At 41.1% G+C, this 19,250-nt stretch overlaps 1 protein-coding gene across 1 annotated transcript; it reads right to left on the reverse strand.

The window, feature by feature from the left end:
* Positions 1-67: 67 nt before the first annotated feature.
* Positions 68-19,186, reverse strand: LOC145894461 (uncharacterized). Its single transcript, XM_082983054.1, has 40 exons — positions 18,878-19,186; positions 18,571-18,684; positions 18,214-18,425; positions 17,694-17,878; positions 17,267-17,449; positions 16,869-17,054; positions 16,453-16,717; positions 16,047-16,151; positions 15,870-15,967; positions 15,660-15,718; positions 15,307-15,453; positions 14,873-15,051; positions 14,304-14,617; positions 13,872-14,061; positions 13,434-13,638; positions 13,044-13,182; positions 12,455-12,981; positions 10,711-12,150; positions 10,276-10,424; positions 10,099-10,216; positions 9,811-9,912; positions 9,382-9,438; positions 8,053-9,167; positions 7,498-7,696; positions 6,552-6,700; positions 6,056-6,219; positions 5,891-5,999; positions 5,557-5,691; positions 4,764-4,877; positions 4,476-4,543; positions 4,144-4,269; positions 3,916-4,067; positions 3,529-3,714; positions 3,233-3,320; positions 2,925-3,110; positions 2,396-2,509; positions 2,073-2,125; positions 1,652-1,725; positions 1,526-1,574; positions 68-1,212 (listed from the first exon to the last, which is right to left on the reverse strand). The coding sequence occupies exons 1-40, from the start codon at positions 19,092-19,094 to the stop codon at positions 938-940; spliced, it is 8,547 nt and encodes a 2,848-aa protein (XP_082839180.1). The 5' UTR covers positions 19,095-19,186; the 3' UTR covers positions 68-937.
* Positions 19,187-19,250: the final 64 nt, after the last annotated feature.

Consider the following 19,250-nt stretch of genomic DNA (forward strand, 5'->3'; position numbering starts at 1 on the left):
TCAATGTGACGACAACATCATTAACCTCAAGGTTTATGTTTATTCGTATGAAAATAAACGTCACACATAGAATATATAGGAAAATACTGTACAATTTCACGAAAAAGCGGGCCTGGCGGTTGAGTGATTGTCAAAAGCTGCAACCGGCCAAAACCAATCAGAAACCACACACGCATTGACATAGCTAAGACAACAGATGGCGCTAAAGTGCACTAGCATGTTTTTCAGATTGAGTAGAATGCGTTGTTGGCTGTTAACCCATGTCTTTGTTCGACGATTTTCTTGGCACATTTGTAACGGCACCCGGTGTTTTCCAACGACTGGTTTAGTCAAATAAGGGTGTTTAAAAACAGTTCTTTGGTCGAATGAAATCACGTGACGGCTGAAGCAAAAGGCTCGCATAGAAATAATATAAAAGTGAAAAACCAGTCAGCAGGCTGAATGAAAATCGACTGTAAACAAAACGGCTGCAGTAATCTACTTAAAATAAGGCACCAAATTTCGATTGTGTCAGGTTGTAACACTGAACGTATATAGTGTGCGTTAAACAGTTAATGTGCAATTTAGAGGCTGCAAAAGCAAAATATAATAACCACAAATTGACGACGAACATCAAACGGCCTAATATTTTGAAAGTATGTGTGTTGGCACCAAGAAATTACCATAGTACATTTCTCAGTATTCAGTTGAGAGTAAACATGTTCACGTTCCGACAGTATTTGAATCTAACTGTTAAAAATGATCCTCAACTTTGCCACTCCCCAATTAAAGAGCATTTCCAGCGCAATTCCATCTGTAGCACAATTAAATCCTAACGCCTATTTTAAAGTTTCACAGAGACCAAATGGTGTGGGCAACTGTAGACACGTTATACAAGCAAGTGTTACAATACAACATAACCTATTTAAACTAATAAACATGATGCACCCTAACTTCGTCACGCTCGGTCGACCGCTGCAACCATCGCGTCTACGTCATTCCAATCAACATCGCCAAGCAAGCTGGCCGTTCCGCATGACTTCATCTCTAGGTCATCAGGTGGCATCCCACTCACGTGACTCTCAGAGCTTCTCGACGATTGGTCGTCGAGGTCAAAAGTCACGTGACCCTTGTTTCGCTTTTCCACGCTTCCGTACAGCAAGCGCCTGACGTCATCGCTAAGCTTCCACGTGCTGAGTACACTCGACATAGACACATCGCTCATGGGATCAACTGCGCGTGAATTCACGGACGTTAAAAAATTTGATTCTGTAGTCGAGTTTTGTCCATCGCTTACTGTCTTAACCAAAAATCATGGTGTAATTTCCAACATGTTATAGCTTATCCTTTCTTTGATCATAACGTAAACGATAGTAAGCAACGTAACTTAATCATGTTGTCAAGTAGTGGTAAATTAAGTTATTTGGCGGAACACCATCGCCAACATTCACACAAACACGAAATTATATTTCAAAGCAGGCTTGATCAGCTTCCAAGCAAATAATCATCGAAACCAGATTTTAACTAAGAATCCGAACTCACTAACCTGTGTCAGGGGACGAGTATGACCCATGACCTTTCTGTTCTCGATACGCCTTTGGAGCAATAGAAAAGATGAATGTTATACTTTTATACAAAAATGTATTTCCCTGTGGTGAAAAGTCGACATTACCTGGTTTGCAGGTTTCTTTTTGTAAGGTGTCGATCGCTTGTTAATCCGGTATGTCGTGTTAAGATGGCCGTTCACTGCAAGGAAAGTGTAAGTGCTGTAGATGCGTTTGTGTGATAGTGCAGATATATCTCGTATATTAGTCTTAAAGTGTGCTAATGATTCCAATCATTACAATTACTGTTGTTTTATTGGTTGCCTATAGAATACTGAGGATGCCGTATCATAGGCGAAATATATCTGTTCAAAAAAGCAATATCTTGGCTGGAATCACAATTTTAATCTCGTATATTGTGCTAAGCTTGTATATGGTTTGCAAAAACTGATAATTTCTATGAAAGTGAAATTGACTTATTTTAAAATTACAATAAATCAGCTGATAATGACTCAAAGCATCTGCATAGAAATAAGTTTTAAGCTATACCTTCTTTCAAAGGGGAGCGCCTGGTTTTCGAAGACTTGGCGAAAGCCCTCTCTCTAAAAAGACAGTAATTTCCTTATTAGTCGTAGAATGGAGGTCGATTAACACCCTAAAGTGTATTTAGTGACAATAGTAGTGGAAAGCTGATATCCATGACGCACAGGCAACAAAGTCCATTAAAACGTACATGTACTAAATTGAAATACACTGGTGCATAGTGGCTCGCAATTACAACAAACAATTTGGTAGTAAACAGGATTTTTTTGCGGAACAAACCGTTTTCACAAAACTCCAGTTGTAAGCGCAGATTATATTCATATACTTACCCAGCGGAGTGTGATGACTTGTGTTCAGGCAATCTTGGCTTTTCACTCCTAATCTCTTCCATCAGATGAACTGATTCGTTTACTCGCTGATTATGGTGGGTGTGCAGCATTTGCCTGAAGTATTGAGGGACAAACATGAATGTGTTGAGATAAAACACAGCAAAACCCGTCAACAACCGAAGTAGAAAATACTTCTATTTATTTAAGGTTTAAAATGACGAAGTTTGTCGTGTAAGTTGGTGTTTCCCAAACTTTTCTCCGAGAAACTCTGCAAGGTTATTTATGCTGACTAGGATATCTCAACAGCGCCAAAAATGTCAAGTAAACTAATAGAGTTTGCCTGAAACCGGATGGCAGCTAATGGACCTCTTCATTTACTAACAAACCCCAGTGTTCCGCGTAATGCACTAAGGAAACCGCGGGCGTCAAGTGGTGTAAAACGTGACAGAAGGCACAAGTGTAGACAACTGAAGCAACACCGCATCTGTTTCGCGCAACGTTCAAAACAGACAACAACCACTTTTCCCACCTCCTTCGCTCTTCCCTCCTTCTTTGCGATTCCTCGATTTGCTTCTGAGTCACGTGACCACCGGCCCCCTTGAACGGTTTCGCTTCGGCCTCGCGCAGCGCCTTCACGCGCTCCTGGTATTCCCCCGTCCGTTCGCGACGCTTTTGCTCCATCCAGCGGCGGACTTTTTGACGCTCTATGTCCGACCTGTTTCAAATCACGTTATGTTATTTGACATGTGGGATAAATTAGCAAGAGCAGGCTGGCGTATAGCGTTTGGACTTAATGTTGTTGAGATTGCGCTTTATGGTACACAAACATGACGTTACCTCTGGTCAAAAGATTTCACTTTCAGATTAGATGACTCGTTGTCTTCGATCAAGTCGCGAACCAACTGCTCTTGTCGTTGAATTGAAGCTGAAAATACAAGCGTTAAAGTGAAATACATTGGAATAATGATAATAAAAATTTGAATTCCGGCAAAAAATAACGTACACCAACGTTTCGTCTGACAATCCGCCTGTATACATCGACAATTGCATCACGCCCGGCCGCAATAGCAGCCATGACGAATGAAGACAATGCTTTAATTGTTTTCCATTAAATTTAGTTAGAACTTGCATACCCCGCCTGGCGTCCATTTTCTCCATAGATGAACTCGTCATGGAAACGTCATCGTCGACTTCCGCAATGGTTGGAAATTCTCTGGGCGTCTCGTACGGGCGGTCATGCTTCGCTGAGTACAACATGGAAGCTGAAGACGAACTGGACACGTGATCGTCGACGTCACTGTACTCTGGGACTGATCGTTCTGAGAAAATGGGCGATTGATTATCATGGGCAAAATTACTATGGTCAAGCCAAGAGGATACTTGACTCATTTTGGGTGCAAGTAAAAAGTGCAAATACTTGTTGCAAATAAATCTCAAAAAGAAAAGACAAAAACAGAAAGTTTGTTAATTGCAAAAAAAAACAAAAAAAATGCGAAAAGCTACAATAAAAAAATCTTTACCGCCACCAGGAGGCGCTGAGAGTTGGTACGCTTCCTGAAGGCGAGCCTTGTATCTCGATGATGACGTTTTAAAGTCGTAAGGGTCACCGTGACGCACATCACGTGACCGCGGGAAATGTTCCAAACCACTGCCACGTGATTCTTCGTATGATCTGTAATTGCAGTACAAATGCATTAGTTACAAACACATGCTACAAATGTACAGGGATAGTTCAGAAGTGTTTTTGCCTTGGAGATAATTTGGTTGGTGATCTGACATAGTGCGTGTCTCTGCCTCCACCTCGTGGCGAAAGTTTTTTCACGGCTGTCAGTTCAGGGTCTTGCCTCAGGCTCCTCTCCTGATGGCGGGGATATCTATATAAAATCGGACACTTCACATGAAATTGAACAATAGGTGAACAAGCAAGGCTTTTGCACTGACAAACAAAGACTCGTTATATCATTGGTTCCGACACTTGACCAAAAAAAGGCACGAATGGTGAATTATTCAGGTAATATTTTAGTTATTTACGACGACTGCTTTTACATTCGGACATTTAAGCACTTTTAACTGTGGGTACCTTCGCTTCTCGGTCGGAGCCATAACTTCACCCAAGGTATCAATAGTTCTGATCAGTTTCTCCGAACTCTGTGAAAGCAATACTGGACGTTAAGGGCCAACGTATATAGAGAAACAGCTTATATGAGGAATCAAAATCAAACGGTTTGGACCTTTCAGATAAAACCTTATCTGTAACTAAAAGAATAGCCATTATTGCCGGCTAGATTGATATACAGTCTCTAAGGCACCGTCTAGAGATATTTATTTTAAAAACTCAAGCACGATTTTGGTCACGTATATTGTTTACCTTGAAGTCGTCGTTCATATTTTTAGCCATGACGTCAATAGCGTCGAGTTGAGCTCCCATTTGTTGCATAGCAGAAGTCCATCTTTCACGCGTGACCTCACGAACCTCGCGAATCTGAAAGTATAGTCTTGTGATGAAACTATGGGAGTTTCAGTCAATTTCTTTAAACCCTGACAGTTGCATACAGTCGCTCGTTTCTTCAGATTCATGATATGCACGTTTTTTGATGATTTTTTGTGTGTTTGCCACATTCAATGTACCCCAGGGTTTCTAAACTGTGGGTAAATGGATCCCTAAGGGCCCGCAGCGACTTATCGTGGATCCGTGCGAGACTTTCCCAAAGATAAAGACTTTCAGTGTTGAAGTTCAATAAAAAGGTCTCTAAAAGTTTTATCAAGTAATGAAGGTTCACAGAATTACAAAAAAAATGCCATAAAGTACACGGAAACGTTTATTTCTGTAAGCTAAAAAATGTCCGTGTTCTTACGCAAGACAAATATATTTCCTAGTAATTAACGGCTCTTCTGGCAAAAAGAAAAAGGAAGTAGGAAGTAAAACGCCAACATGGCGATAAATAGTCACGCGCGAAAAAAGGCGAAAGAAGCACGACAAGCTAAAAAACGGGAAGGGGAATATATTTCGCTTAAATAAGCACCGTTAGTATGAAAAAAAAACACACACAAGGGTGTTAAAATTAGAAAAGTGTCACTGATACCTCTAGCAATGAAACCTTCCATTTTTTCATCGTTTTACGTCAATTTATCAACTAAGTATGTTACGCAATCAAACTTACCCTGTTCACGTCCTTCAAGTGGTCAGATAGAATTGACTCCACGTTTGTTGTTGTTTCGAGGGGAAATCCCGGTGCGTATGGTGTGACGTCAGGCCGTAGTTCATTAACAGCCTTGTAGTGGATTTCGGCTGGGGTCTGTATCAAGTAAGACCGTCAGCACGGATCAATTTCTAGGCGGCGGTGTTATATACTTTCTTTGGTTAAAAAATGTAACTACACTATTTATTGCGCAATTGCGTGACTTGTCTATTTCCGCCTGCGAATATTTCATAGTTTTACGAAAATATTAATTCACATTCCAATACTTTCAGTGTGTTAGGCGGTTTTTACTCACCGACTTTTGTGGTAACCCCCTTTTCACGCTCTCGACACTGACGTCACCAACGTGGAGAAATCCGGTGCGGTCAACCGTGTCCGGCTCAGCAACTACGTCAGTCTCAAGCCTAGCAACAGAATTAGAGTAAAGTTTGTAAAATAACAAGGAGGCGCTTTTGCCTACCTCAGTTTGAGGAAGATGTCCGGAGGAGGTTTTAATGGTTTGGTCGTGAGTTTGTCTCTGTAATCTCCAGGCTCCTCATCCAGGGTTGATGAGTTGGGACTCTCCTCCTTATCTTCAATGATGACCTGCATCTGCGCGTCCTTCATCCGGGGTTTGTGAGGAGCCTTGAAAATATTTTTACATATAATAAATATTCCAGGTTTGATGCGCAGGCGGAAAACTGCAATTGTTGGATCTGTGATCAGTGAAGTGGAAAATGCACTTTGGGTGGTTACGTCACTTTCCTATGAGATGCAATTTCTAAGTGAACTTTCACAATGAAAGCGTTTCAAAGGCGTTATACCAGCCAACACGCACTATACCGGCTTACGCAAACAAAAACACAATCCTGGAGATTTTTTACAATTTCGTTCCATATTGCTATACACTGTGATATTTATGTTACAAAAATGATTACGTAAAGCGAGATCCTACAAATTAGCTCAATCAATGTAACCTTTTTCGCCAGAGAAGCAACGAAATGAGCATCGGCTGGAGTCATTACACCATCACTGTCACTACCGCTCATCATCGCCACCTCGCGGTTGATCGCCTCTTGATTGAGATAACCTTCGAATGGGGTCTCTGTCGCCATCTGCTGGACTTCTGCGAACAACACAACATAAGTACAGCAATTTACTCTTTGTAGTCAGTCGGAAAAAAAGCTGTATTGCCATTATTCGACACAGCCTTTCCCAATATAACAAATTTAGGTATTCATGATCTATCCGCTGGTTTTAAGCAAAAACTGCTAAGGATGCATTTTAAATCTTTGCGCAACAAACGCATTAGAATATACCAAAATAAAATACTAACGACGGTAAAATTGAAAACCCGTTTACTTTCTGAAGTTTTTGGGGTTCCTTTTCAACTTAAATAACCTTGCACAGTTCCACAGACAAAGCGTTGTTGAAATTTTGATGTAAAGTGTTTATTGTGTCCAAGTTGTAATCGGTTATATGATATAACGAGCCAAGCTTTTACTCACACCTGAAACCAAACTAATCCGATAAACCTTAGTAACCAGCTCTCCAGCAAGTATGAACACGTTTTCTACTTAAAAATAAGCTTGTCGATTTTTCCAGCACCATACGAGATACTGGCATTATATGGGTCGAAAAATTTTGTTGCGTCAAAGAAAAAAGCGAGGTGCTTAAGTGCTGCAGTGTTTGTTCTTCCGACCAGCTGGCTTCAAGACCAGGTGTGGCGCTCAGCCATGCGTAACGAGTGATCATTATAGACTTGATGTTGAGGTTTTAATCAGGGTGGAATTCTATGCCCTTATCATTACATGCAAACTTTCGGATTTGGATTATCGGATTGGTTTATTACAACGCGTGTCTACCAGTACGCACGGGACATTGCAAGCATTTAAATCATAAAAATAAGAAAAATTGGCAAACCTTTCTTCGTCGGTTCGGCCTTCGTTCTTGTTCTGGGTTCTCTCAGTGCTGTTTTATCCGGGTCTACATTTTCTTTGTCGTCGACTTCACGGTGAGCGACGCTGGGTCCACCGCGTTCCCTGGCTGGTCCGGATTCAAACGGCGGCGCTTTCACCTTCATTAAAGGCACTGGAGGCGCTCGTGAGCTGGCGCCAGGTTTCTAACCCCCCAAAAAAACAAGTTTAAACGCGATAAGGCGTTATTGTAAACCTTCACGGATGATCTGCCTAATAGTTATTAACAGACATCAGTATCTGCTCAAATATTTGGTTGTACAGTGCTTTTAGACCAAGAAAAACAGTTTGCTTGATATAACTGTAAGAATTAGAAATATGTTTAGCTATGGTAAACCTATTTTAAATAATAGTTTTTGGTTGCATAAAATCGTGACCTGAAGTGACTGGTTTTACGTACACACTTCTAATTGTTACAGTTTGGTAAAACTATCAGGTTTGCGATTTCGTCTTGAAAAAACAATGATCGTTTTGGTACATGGTGCACACGCATACAACTTACCTTGGACACTGACTGAAAACCGTGCTTCCTCCCTTCGTAAGCCAGAACCTCTTTAGGGTCGATCAGCCTCGGCACCAACTCTCTTCTAACTGGGGCCTGTCTGTCCTGGGGGATGCCCCTAATTCGTGAAAAGGGCACTGGCACGGTTTCGGCCGACCACGCCCTCCTGGGTAGGGCCGGGGCGAATTGGGGACGAGCTGGGGGCTCGACGTGCGTCTGGGTCATCGGAAATTGGGTCTTGTAGGCACCCGACGCCGAGGGCCCGGGAACCCTTGACGTGTATGCAAGTTCGCGTCGAGGAATGGCCGGAAATTTGAGAAAATGAGAGTGGGGGTGCTGGGGTGGGTCGCGGTGTTGGGGTTGGCTTCGGGGGTGTGGGGCCGACATCGGTGCGTTCGTGACGTCATTTTGAGTTTCGTGGGTGTATCGGTCTGGGTTGTGACCAAGAGGCTGAGGCTGCACTGGAGGATTTGTAACAAGTTGCTTCGGCTCCGTCTTGGACAAGTCCTTTACCAGAAGAGGTTTACTCGGAGATTGGAGGTTTATCAGTCGCATACGACCTGGAGGAGGAGAGGACGTTTCTGTTTCATATCGGGACTTCTTCACAGCTGTCGAGGCAGCCCACGCTTGTCGCGAGCCCGGCGTCCGCTGCAACTTCGCTGTTTTCGGATCTTGGGAGTTGGTGATGCCCGGGATGTGGAAGAGCGGGATTGGAAACTTTTGCTCCCGACTCTTCGGGATCACCTGCATCGGATACTGGGATATTTCCTCCTGGATTTTCTCTTCTACAACTGGTTTAGGTTCTGGGGGCTTTTGGGTGACTGGGGCTAGCTGGGAGGTTTGAAGGGAAAATCCCGGCACCAAGGACTGTAATACCCCGTTAAGTATTGGGTTTCCAGCCCCGGCGGTTGCTGCGCCCCCTTGTGACGCAATCATGGTCTGCCCGAGAAGAATCTGACTCAGGAGCGACACCTGCTGAGCAAGTAGTACGTTTTGGATCTCGCCGCGGACGACGCCGGCTACTGAGGAGTCACTTTGGGTAACGGGGGTTGGAGTGGGGGGTTTTCGGATGCCGCCGCCGTCAGGCTCTGCGGTTGAGGCTCCAACTGTGCTTTCTGCAATAGAATATTACAGTTGTTGTGTCACAGAGTACATGGTAACTGGACGCTGTGTTTTGTATCTTGGGTGTTGTTTAGTGTTAAGTACAGAACACCCACAGTATTTTTTGACTTTATGATACGACTTCAACACAAACCTTATGAGTAGGATATTTCATGAAATTTTATTGTTTTTAAAAACTAGCAAGAGGGAAAAAAACAAGTTTTGTACCAGGAGCTTGAGAATCTTCACCGTCTTGAAGATCTTCCGGTCTCAGGGTCGAGTCTTCTGTTAAAATCGAAAGTTTGTCAAATTGTGTAATGCCCAAGACCAAAGGTGGAAAGCAAGAATACATAAAAATTTTACGAAATTTCTAATATTTACACGTATACGATTCTCTGCATCTTGCGTTATATGTCAAGAGTTAGCGGGTATATTTTGGTGGCGATTAAGAGGTTTGTAAATTTTAAACCATAGAGGTTTGTTGACACTGGACAATGGAGAAGTTCACCACATAAAAATTACAAAAAACGCTGGTGATGACAGTGTCATTGATGGCAGTAAGGCCCTTGTTGTGCAACTAATGTTGTGTATTTCACGGACATAGACGTCCACACCACAAAAGATAAACTTTGTCTCGAAAACTTGGGATGTTCTTACTTCCGTGATTATCAGCAAGAGTTCCTGGTGAGGATTTTTCCTCCTCTTTATCTCCTTCCGTGTCTTCCTCCTTAATAATTGTTTTGTCCACTTCGTCGAAGTCTGCACCAAATATGTATTTGTACACATGTCAGTAACAACCGGTTTATTTGCAGTGTGTGGTTTGGAAAACCAAAATTAGGAGTTCTCTTTCACAGCGCGAACAGTTGCGGTTTTTTTTCATCCAAAAAAAGTTGCAGGATCATTTAGTCTAACAGGTACTGGTCTAGTCACGCAATTACGTCATACCTTCTTCCGCGGCTTCATCAGCTTCCACCTGGGGCACTTGATCGCCGTCGGTTGCCATCAAGTGGTCACTTACCGCCTTGGAGATCGCTGCGTCGCTTGAATCGGCCACCTGTTGGTTCTTAAATGAAGAAATACTGTGTAATCTTCCATTAGATATTCTGCATCTTTTGCACTCACTTCTTCGGCGATCAAGCTGACAGTTGTGACGTCATCCTCGCTTTCTGGAATGTCTCTCGCGCTTCCGGCGTCGCTCGTGCGATCCGACCCCGTTCCGGTCATTTGAAAGTAATCCCTTTTTCCGAACCGTAACTCAGCCACAACCAAACCTGGAAACAGAACACACCGTTTACCTGTAATACAGCTAGTGGCATTCGTACATATGTTCACAGTTGAGTCTGGCTCGGCCGTAAAGATTATCACTTCCAAAGTTGATATTTGGCTTATCTTTTTGGAAAAATCCAAGACAGATGTTTAAAAATACCACACGAATTTTTTAATAAACCTAAATAATTCCTAACGCCAATTCATAAGCTGCGCAGGTAATAACCCGAAAGAGCAGTTGGAGTAAGATTCCCTTTAATATCATACTTAATGTACTATTCATAAACGTACCTGTGAGCAGTTGGTCTTTGGTGACGCTAAGCCTCATAGCAGACGTAGAGCCACGCTTCTGACTGGGCAAGTGCCTCTCCGACCAGTGTTCCAGCCAGTTGGCATACGAGGTAAGTCGCTGCACACGCTTTTGCATACCGATCGGAACTTTCTCCGCGTCCAAAAGAGGGCATCTGGCTTCCAAAGGGTCCTCACAAACATTCTCTTGGCTTTCGTTGACTTCAGGTTGGCTGAAGTAACGACGCAGAATGCGCGCCTTCTCAGGACTTCCCATCGAAGTGTATTCGCTGATGGAGAACTTGAGTTCGCGAGCGGGAGACGCGATCAAATCACCGACCGATGAAGTTTTCTTTACAGCTGACTTCGGAGTGGAGAAATATTCCGGAGGACCTCGGGCTTCTATTCGGGTGCTAAACCGCTTCAGTCTGGACACGTTTACGTCTGCCACCGAATTCAGTTCCTCCGTCGCTATCTGGAAACGGTTTCCCAACACCAGAAGCTTATTCGGGAATTTGGATTTCTTCGACCTTTTCCCAGTCATTGAAAACTTGCGCAGCGCCAGGGATTTGTCGAGGACGATGTCGAAGAGTTGCGCAACAAACTGGTGGTAAAGACGGTCGGATTCGAATACGAACCCGGCATCAGAAGGCAAAAGATTCTCATCAACGCTCATAAGAGTGTTTGACATGGTGGAGGTTCCAGTCCCATCAAGCGGCTTCTGCTTCATAAAGATATGCGGAAAAAATCTATTTTCAGTCTGATGGGAGTAGGCTTTGCACTGGCGCTGGTAGAACACAGTCAACGGCTGTAAGGTTTGGTTGTGTGGATTTTGTGTTTCAGATTCGGAATCGGTTCCAGCAAGAGTTCCGTTTCGCTGCACCGGGACTGTCATTTTGCGCATCTTGGACATGATCTGCTTGTACCTCGTCTCAACCTTCGGCTCCACGAGCTTTGGGGTGTGAAAATACGTGGCAAGCAGGGATGCAACGTCGTAGTCTAGTTTAACCGAAGCAACTAGACACAGGACCAGATCCTGAAGCTCTGGTTCGCACTGCATGAACTTGGCGAAGGGACGAAGTCTTCCGACCCAATGCAAGCACTCCCAAGCGGAAGACTCATAATCCTGACCCGTCTCTCGGAGGACTTGATACCTCCTGGAGTAAAGAGAGATCTGCTCCCGGACATGAAGAGCCCACATCAGGAAGCAGGTTTCCCGGAACGCAGAGAGAAGACTTTGGCACTCTTCGGAGTCAAAACTCTCCGTAGCAGTTTTGTGAAGAGTTTCGGAAGCGGAGGATGTTGGGGATCTTGATCTCTCCTCCAGCTTCCGGATGTACCACGAGGATGCGTCCTGGGTGATGCCGATAGAATGGAATATCACTAATGTGAATCTGAGGAGAGTGGATATCTTTTGGCGGAGTGCGGCTGATTGGGCATCACCTGTAACATGTTAGTAAGGTAATAAAACAAAGACTCATTTCATTGCGAAAAAGTTACAAAATATTAGGGTACCTGGAGTTGGTGAAGGCTAAAATTACAAAAGATAGTCAATCTCAACTTTACCTTACAACGTGTTTTGTAAATTGCCAATAGTAAGAGAAGATTTTGTGTATTTGGATTAAAAATATGAGCAAAAGAGAAATAATATTCCTAGTTAGTTTACCAGGCAGTGCAGTGCAACAGTCGGCTGCTGCACTAAAGAGACCTATATCTGCTGCTCAATTGAATAAATATATCTTGTTACCTTTGGTGTCATCCACTGTCGGCTGGGGCAGGTAAAGAGGAGGAGCGGGGAGATACGTATCCGGATCCACGAAAAAACCCAACCCTTGACACAAGGTTTTCAAACGACCCAAAGTAAACTTTGCAGCCCACGAGGCGAGGTCATTTCCGGTCATAACGGCGACAAGAAAGAGATCAGTTAGCTCTCTGTAGGCGTTCTCTGGATCAAAATGGAACCATTTTTCCGCTTCATCATCATCATCGCCGGATTCCTCCAGGAATGAGGATGGAATCAAGCTCTTGAATCTCTCCTGTAGAATCTCAAGAGCAGTGTAACTCTTTTTCATGCCCTCGGAGCCGTTCAGTACGCCGAGAGAGCAGCCTTCATCGGTGAACGCGCGGACTTTATTACATATAGCAGAGAGGACAGTGGCACTTCTCCAATCTCCTGCGTCCATGGCAAGAACGCTTGCCTCCTTAATTCTTCCGGAGGAGAGGAGAAAAGATACCGCAAGTCCGGCGGTCCAAGAGTCGGAAATCCTCAGGGTCCTATCAGGCAAGAAATCCATGTAGAAATACTGGTTGTTGAGAAAACAGGAAAGTACAACTACCTTATTGCGGCGGTCGCCCACTTTCTTTCCATCTGAAATGAACGTTTCATTGGCTCTTGGGTCGTGAACAGCATGTCACCGTTTGTGAAATAGGAGGCCATGCAACTGCATAGAAGTTCCACTGCTTGCCATTTCTCGTCTGCGCGAAACAAAAGCAAGCACATTACGGGCCCATGGTCCGACATAGCGTTGTTATTTATGCCATTCTATGTAGATAGTTCTACTGACAGGTGGAACGTCAAAGTGCAACAGAAACTTAATACAATGTGAAAAGTCGAGCGATGGGCCATTTACATTAAATAAAACTTACAATGTAATTATTTGAGAAACTATGTTGATAAATTGATTTTCACTGAAATTAAGTAAAAAAAAAAAAAAAAAAAGTTGTACTTTTCCATAAACGGGTGTTCGCGAATTGTTCGTTGACCGCGACTGAAGCGAGATGTAGCGCTGCGTCCAGTTTGTACTGGGAAAGCAAGCTCGTCATCGAATGAACGGTGGGCAGGATGACCCCACGCGAGAGGTCACCCTGGGTCATTGACCTCAAAAGCAAGCGCTGTAGGAAGGACAGGAGATGTTGCATAGACGGATCGACCTGGAATCGTTTAAAAAGGTTGAAATAATTGCGTTTGTGACACACATGCAATATATTACAGAGTCACATTGTACAATGTTAGAGTAAAAATAACAATGGTGGTTTTATTTATGATAAAAAGAGAAATTATCACACTGATACGTCTGTTTACATTTATTCGGATTGTGGCAATGATTCGGAAGAGATTTTTGACCACAAATTTCTAAACACGTGTTGTAAAAGCTTCAGTTTACCTGAATATCGGGTTCAGACTTGGAAAGGTCAGTTAAGTAATTCAAGATGTCCTTCCAAACAGGAAAAAGCATCAGAGGTCTTGCGTATGTCCCATGAGGTAACCCTTGCATAGAAGCAACGTCAAGAGAACGAAAGGATTGTGAGAGTGGATGAAACTGGTTTCCACCGACAGTTTCTGCCTCGTGGTAACTGTGAAAATGTTAAAGCATTTATCGCATGACAGTCCGTTTTACAGATGATTTAGTCTTAAAAAGTTCAGTTTAAAAAATCAGTTTAAATTATTTTATCTGCTAAGGCTTCTTCTCACATCGAAAATTTAGTGCAAGGACAGCATGTAAAAGTGACATATTTTATGAAATATTGGAGACTTTAACAATCACATATTAAGTATTTTTTTTAAGCGAGAAAACGTTGTCAAACATAACGGTTACCTATGAACAAGACTCAGGGTCCTTTCAGTTTGGAGTAACATGGCAACAGCTACTGAGAAATTATCCGACAGCTCTGTGATCGAGGAACAACCCTCTGGCGCACTCCTGTGATTTTTAAGTATGGATCTAATAATAACGTGCATAGTTGCTGCCACTAAAGGGAGTTGGTCATAACTCCATGCAGTGAGGGCGGCAATTTTGTCACCGAAGGTTTTTTCAAGGTCACACAACATTTCCTGTATGTGAACCTCAGTTTTGTCGTGGTGATGACCTTCCATTAACGACCAGGGCAGACAATGTGCCAGGTGCTGACACTACAAAAGAAAAAATTGGAAAACTCAGTTTTTGTGGTTAAATTTACAAACAACTCCACCAACTATCCAAAAAAACTATTTTCACAATTTAAAAAAAAATAAAAAAGGGCCAATTTTGAAAAGAAAATGTTTTTTAAACTCTTTTAAAAAATACATCTTGCCAAATGTTAATATAACAAATGGACATTGCAAAAGCCAAACAAATGGCCATTGTGTTTATGTTGCCAAGCAACCAATCAGGTCAAGCATACTCACTTCATTCAAAACTACGCAAAGAGAAGTGACAGACTGCAAGAAGAAAGTGTGGAGATCATCTTTACTCTTCACGCCTTCAGTTCGAAAGTTTTCAGTTTCTGATGTCCTTTCTGACACAATGATGCCCCAAGAGCTACACATCTTTGTTATGCAATATTTCAGCGATTCCATTAGTGTTTCTGCACAAGAAGAATGGAAACTGTGGTGTGTGGTGCATGGTATGTCTTCTAAACTGATAAATATATGAATGTCTTTCTTATAAGAACTCAGGACAAAACCATTTACAAAAAAGAAAACTAAAGTTACCATTTTCGGAAAAGTAAAAATTTTGCAAAAACAGGGAAAAAATATATTTGTCCAAATTTACCAAACTACAATTTAAAAAAAAATTTAATAGTGGAACAATTTGTTTTTTTGAGAAAATTAAAACTTACTTCCATCTACTGCACTGGCATCGAATGAATCTTCCACTGTCTGTGGGTCCAAGGTCAAACTGAGGTCAGCAAAACTAATTTTTCCCTCATCTGCATTTAAAATGGCGCCAGACGGTTTCTTCACATTTTCTTTGTTTTCTGCTTCATCTGACAATAACACAATAAACATACAATTACTAAATGTTTAAAACTATGCACAACAACCTATTTAGGGACAAATCAACACTTTTTTTTAATAAAAAATTTAGTATGAATCGTTATTTTCCTTGTTAGAGTTACAATGTGACCATGTTTAAATGCTAGGTGTTTAAGCAAAAAATTCTACAAATTTTTTACAATCACAAACAGTAAACCTGGACTCTCTGGTGATTCATTCTCCACAATTTCACCTTCAGCCTCTTCCTCCTCAAATCTGAAAATATAAAAGTTACATTACTACACCAAAATGACATTGTTCTTTGCAGCAAACCAGTGCTGGGATAAATACTCATGACAAAAATTTCCAATAAAAAAAAACAAATTTGTAGCTTGCATAAAAATTTTTGAAAAACAAAACCAAGTACTTGTAAACAAGCTTCTTGATGTCTTCATTTTCTTTAGTAAAACTGTCTTCAGCCACATTCTGTTTTTCTGCCAGTGGTTTTCTGTCACTTTTCTTCTTCTGTAAAAAGCAGTTTGAATGCAACTTTAGTTGTAACCACTGTCCAATGATTATAATCGGTGCAGATTAATCCACTAACCTTAAACCACCTGGCATAAAGTCTTGACAGTCTGTGTTCCCTGAACTTAGCCTGATCAACCAGAATACCAGGAAAGTCATACCTAGGCGTAGTTAAGGCGCTGGCCTAAAAGTAAAAATGAATTTTCAAAATTGTCTTATGCTACTGCATATTGTAGTTAAAACACTGAATATAAATATAGCAGCAAAAATACAGGAGAAATGAATTAGTTCACAGGTAAAGATTGAGAACAATCACAATGTCATGCATTTTTGTACAAAACTGTAAAACGAAATACAAGATATAAAAAACACTAAAAAAGTTAAATCTGTAAATAAGCAGGACATTGTGATTGTTCTTATTCATTATCTGTGAACTAATCCATTACAAATCTGTAAAAAATATGTTCAACAGTGTTTAAGCTTACTTCCAGCTTGTACTTGTCAACAATCCTCCTCAAATGACGATTTGTTTCCACCAAGGAAAGTGTGGCGACATCTCGTGACCGAATAATTTCTGTAATTTGGAGGGCAGTGACGATGTAACCATCACTGCATAGTAAAATTGGTAGTCGTGGATGAGCAGTCACAGAAAAGCGCTGCCTCCACGACTTCTCCGATATCATTGAGGATGCAAGCGAATTTGGACTACCCGGGCGTCGAGCAGGAACATTTGGTGTGTGATCCTTTTTTCTGGTAAAAATCATGATAAGGTGTATGTTTAATAATTTTTGCTTTACTGTTGTTGGCAGTTTGTGCATAGTATAATGGGTATAATATCAAACAAGCATACTTTGAATACAGTCTAGAAACACGTTCAAATATCTTTGATTCAATGCCTTACTTGTCATGTTCAATTAATGGTAGCAGAGGAATAAAAATGGAAGGTCCAAACTCAATTCCTTGTTTGTGTGTGGCTACTAAAAGGGGATGCCCCAGCTTTGAGAGGAGAAACAGAGATCCACGACCAGTCATGCATGCAAGAAAGAGGTCATCACACGTCCATGCCATGTCCACCACCCAGTAAGTTCTAAAATGAACAAAGGTCAAATATTAAAAATATTTCCTGCCAATATGTCTCATCTAGACCACCTAACTGTTACCCGTATACCACTGATTGCAAATCTATTCAAAGATACATTTTACCACAAAAACAAAATTATTATATTTAATAACTAGTCAACGACACTAAAAAATAACTTTTACATAATTTAACATGCTGTTAAACAAAGTGAAACTTACTTTGCAAACTGTGCCAGAACATTGTTTCCCTTTGATCCCATGCTTTTGAGGTCAGTGGCAACAGATGTTGAAGTGTACGGATGAAGAAAGAGCATCTGGGTTTGGTTTGGCTGCCTTTGATTCAATGCAACTGCAACAGTCTGGCCATTGTGTGTAATTCTCGCTACAAAGGCTCCACGAATCCTGAACAGGTATTTTAAATATGTAATTAAACTTACAAGCTTTAGATGGTTCATAGAATTAAGATATAGGCCTAGAACAATAAAAGCATTTAGGAACAAGTCTTACCATACACACACCAGCTCAGGTTTTACAGTTCATACAAATTTTATTTAACTTAGAAATAAGATTTCTAATATTCTTAAGGAGTAACAAACAGAGGGCATTTGCAATACTGAACTGTAACATTAAATTATCACAGTATTACCTGATAGCTCTGCAAGATGGTTGGAAGTCATTGAAAGGATAAGTGTGATAAGAAGCTGATGATGTAAAGTTGGGAGTGTTTGGATCCATAATTTCTTCATCATTCCAATGTAGAAGCAGATTACAAACAACCAGCTGGTCGGCATGGTTACACACAAAAGTGCAGAGGCAACATTTGCCCTGAATCTGAAATAAGTAAGTTGTGAAGTAAACAGTGTTTAGGAATACTAATAATGCATTTACTCATAATTCTGGGAATAAATAGACTGGCCTATATTGACTTGTTTTCACTATCGGCCAGTCTCTTTAAATAAGTTTGTTGTGAAAATTTTGGAAGCAACACAAGCCATTTCATTTAGGATTAGTTTGATAAATATAAAAAGGAACCTTTCTTATTTCTAAAAATGATTTATTGCAACATCTATCATACTTAAGTAAAGTTTAACTTAAAACAACAAAGACTATGTAGTACTTTGTGTTAAATTATGTATAATAAGAAATTCTAATAATCAAGTTTATACCTGGTTTCTAAAAAAAATTGCATGCACTTCAGTTTCTTTGAATGAAACAGATTTCAATGGTCCCAGGCCAAGATCAACCAAACTCCACTCTCCAATATCAGTAGATGCTCCCACAGGTTCAACTTGCTCCCACACATTGATTTTACTGCAGTCAACAATCAACAAAATGCATCCACCATCATCACTGACGTAAAGATGAATCTTCTTGGAGTCTATACCAGAAAATTATCGAATTAGAATATGAAGTCATAGTAAATAACTTGAATTGCAAATTTTTTAATAAAACAAGCAATTTAAAATATACCATGGAAAAATATGACTAAGTTGCAACATACTCCTGGCATTTTTCACTTATACCTTTTGTATTAATGGGTGTAAAGCCTGGGCATGTTGGTATAGTGATGACTTTGTTGGTATCTTTGTGTAGTCGTACAATTTGACCATTCATCAATAGAGCAACCACATATTCACCTGTTACATATAAAATGATACAATTTAAACAATGATCAATTAAACCTTTACGATGACCCAAATTACGGTTCTCAGAATTATAAGTAAGTCCACCAGTAATGTTCTTAAATTATTTTTTACATGAAAAAACATATGTTTATATTAAGCATACGAAAAAGGAATTGTTCTGATAGACAAGCAAGGTTGATATTACCTGATGCACTTGTATTCAGGAATACTACATTCTTCATGTGTGATTTTAGCGCGGTTATTACACGTCTCGTTCGCCCTGACGGCAGATACAGAATAGACGCACGCTTTCTGTCCAAAAGACAAACGCTTTCCTTTTGTTTTCCAATCCATCTGATTTTGGGCCAAGGTTTCTTGCGTCTGATATTGCTGGAAACGATTACTTCGAACTGTAGGAGCATTCTGTCATTTTATTACCGCCCAGCTGAGCTTCTTAAGACCGATTAGTTACCACTGCCCTTGTATTTTGCATAAAACAAAACCCACAACAAACTACAACTGCAATGTTATGCTCGCAACCCGACAAAGCTTGCGCTTAATATTATATCAAGCGGTTG

This window comes from Ascidia mentula, chromosome 3 (genome assembly GCF_947561715.1).
Source record: "Ascidia mentula chromosome 3, kaAscMent1.1, whole genome shotgun sequence".
Classification (NCBI taxonomy): domain Eukaryota; kingdom Metazoa; phylum Chordata; class Ascidiacea; order Phlebobranchia; family Ascidiidae; genus Ascidia; species Ascidia mentula.

Coding starts and splice junctions, on each gene's coding strand:
- LOC145894461 (XM_082983054.1), bottom strand. CDS start 19,094: ATGCTCCTACAGTTCGAAGTAATCGTTTCCAGCAATATCAGACGCAAG. Junction 12,982..13,043: donor TGGGCGACCGCCGCAATAAG/GTAGTTGTACTT, acceptor CTTGCCTGATAG/GACCCTGAGGATTTCCGACT. Junction 4,068..4,143: donor CCAACCAAATTATCTCCAAG/GCAAAAACACTT, acceptor CTGCAATTACAG/ATCATACGAAGAATCACGTG.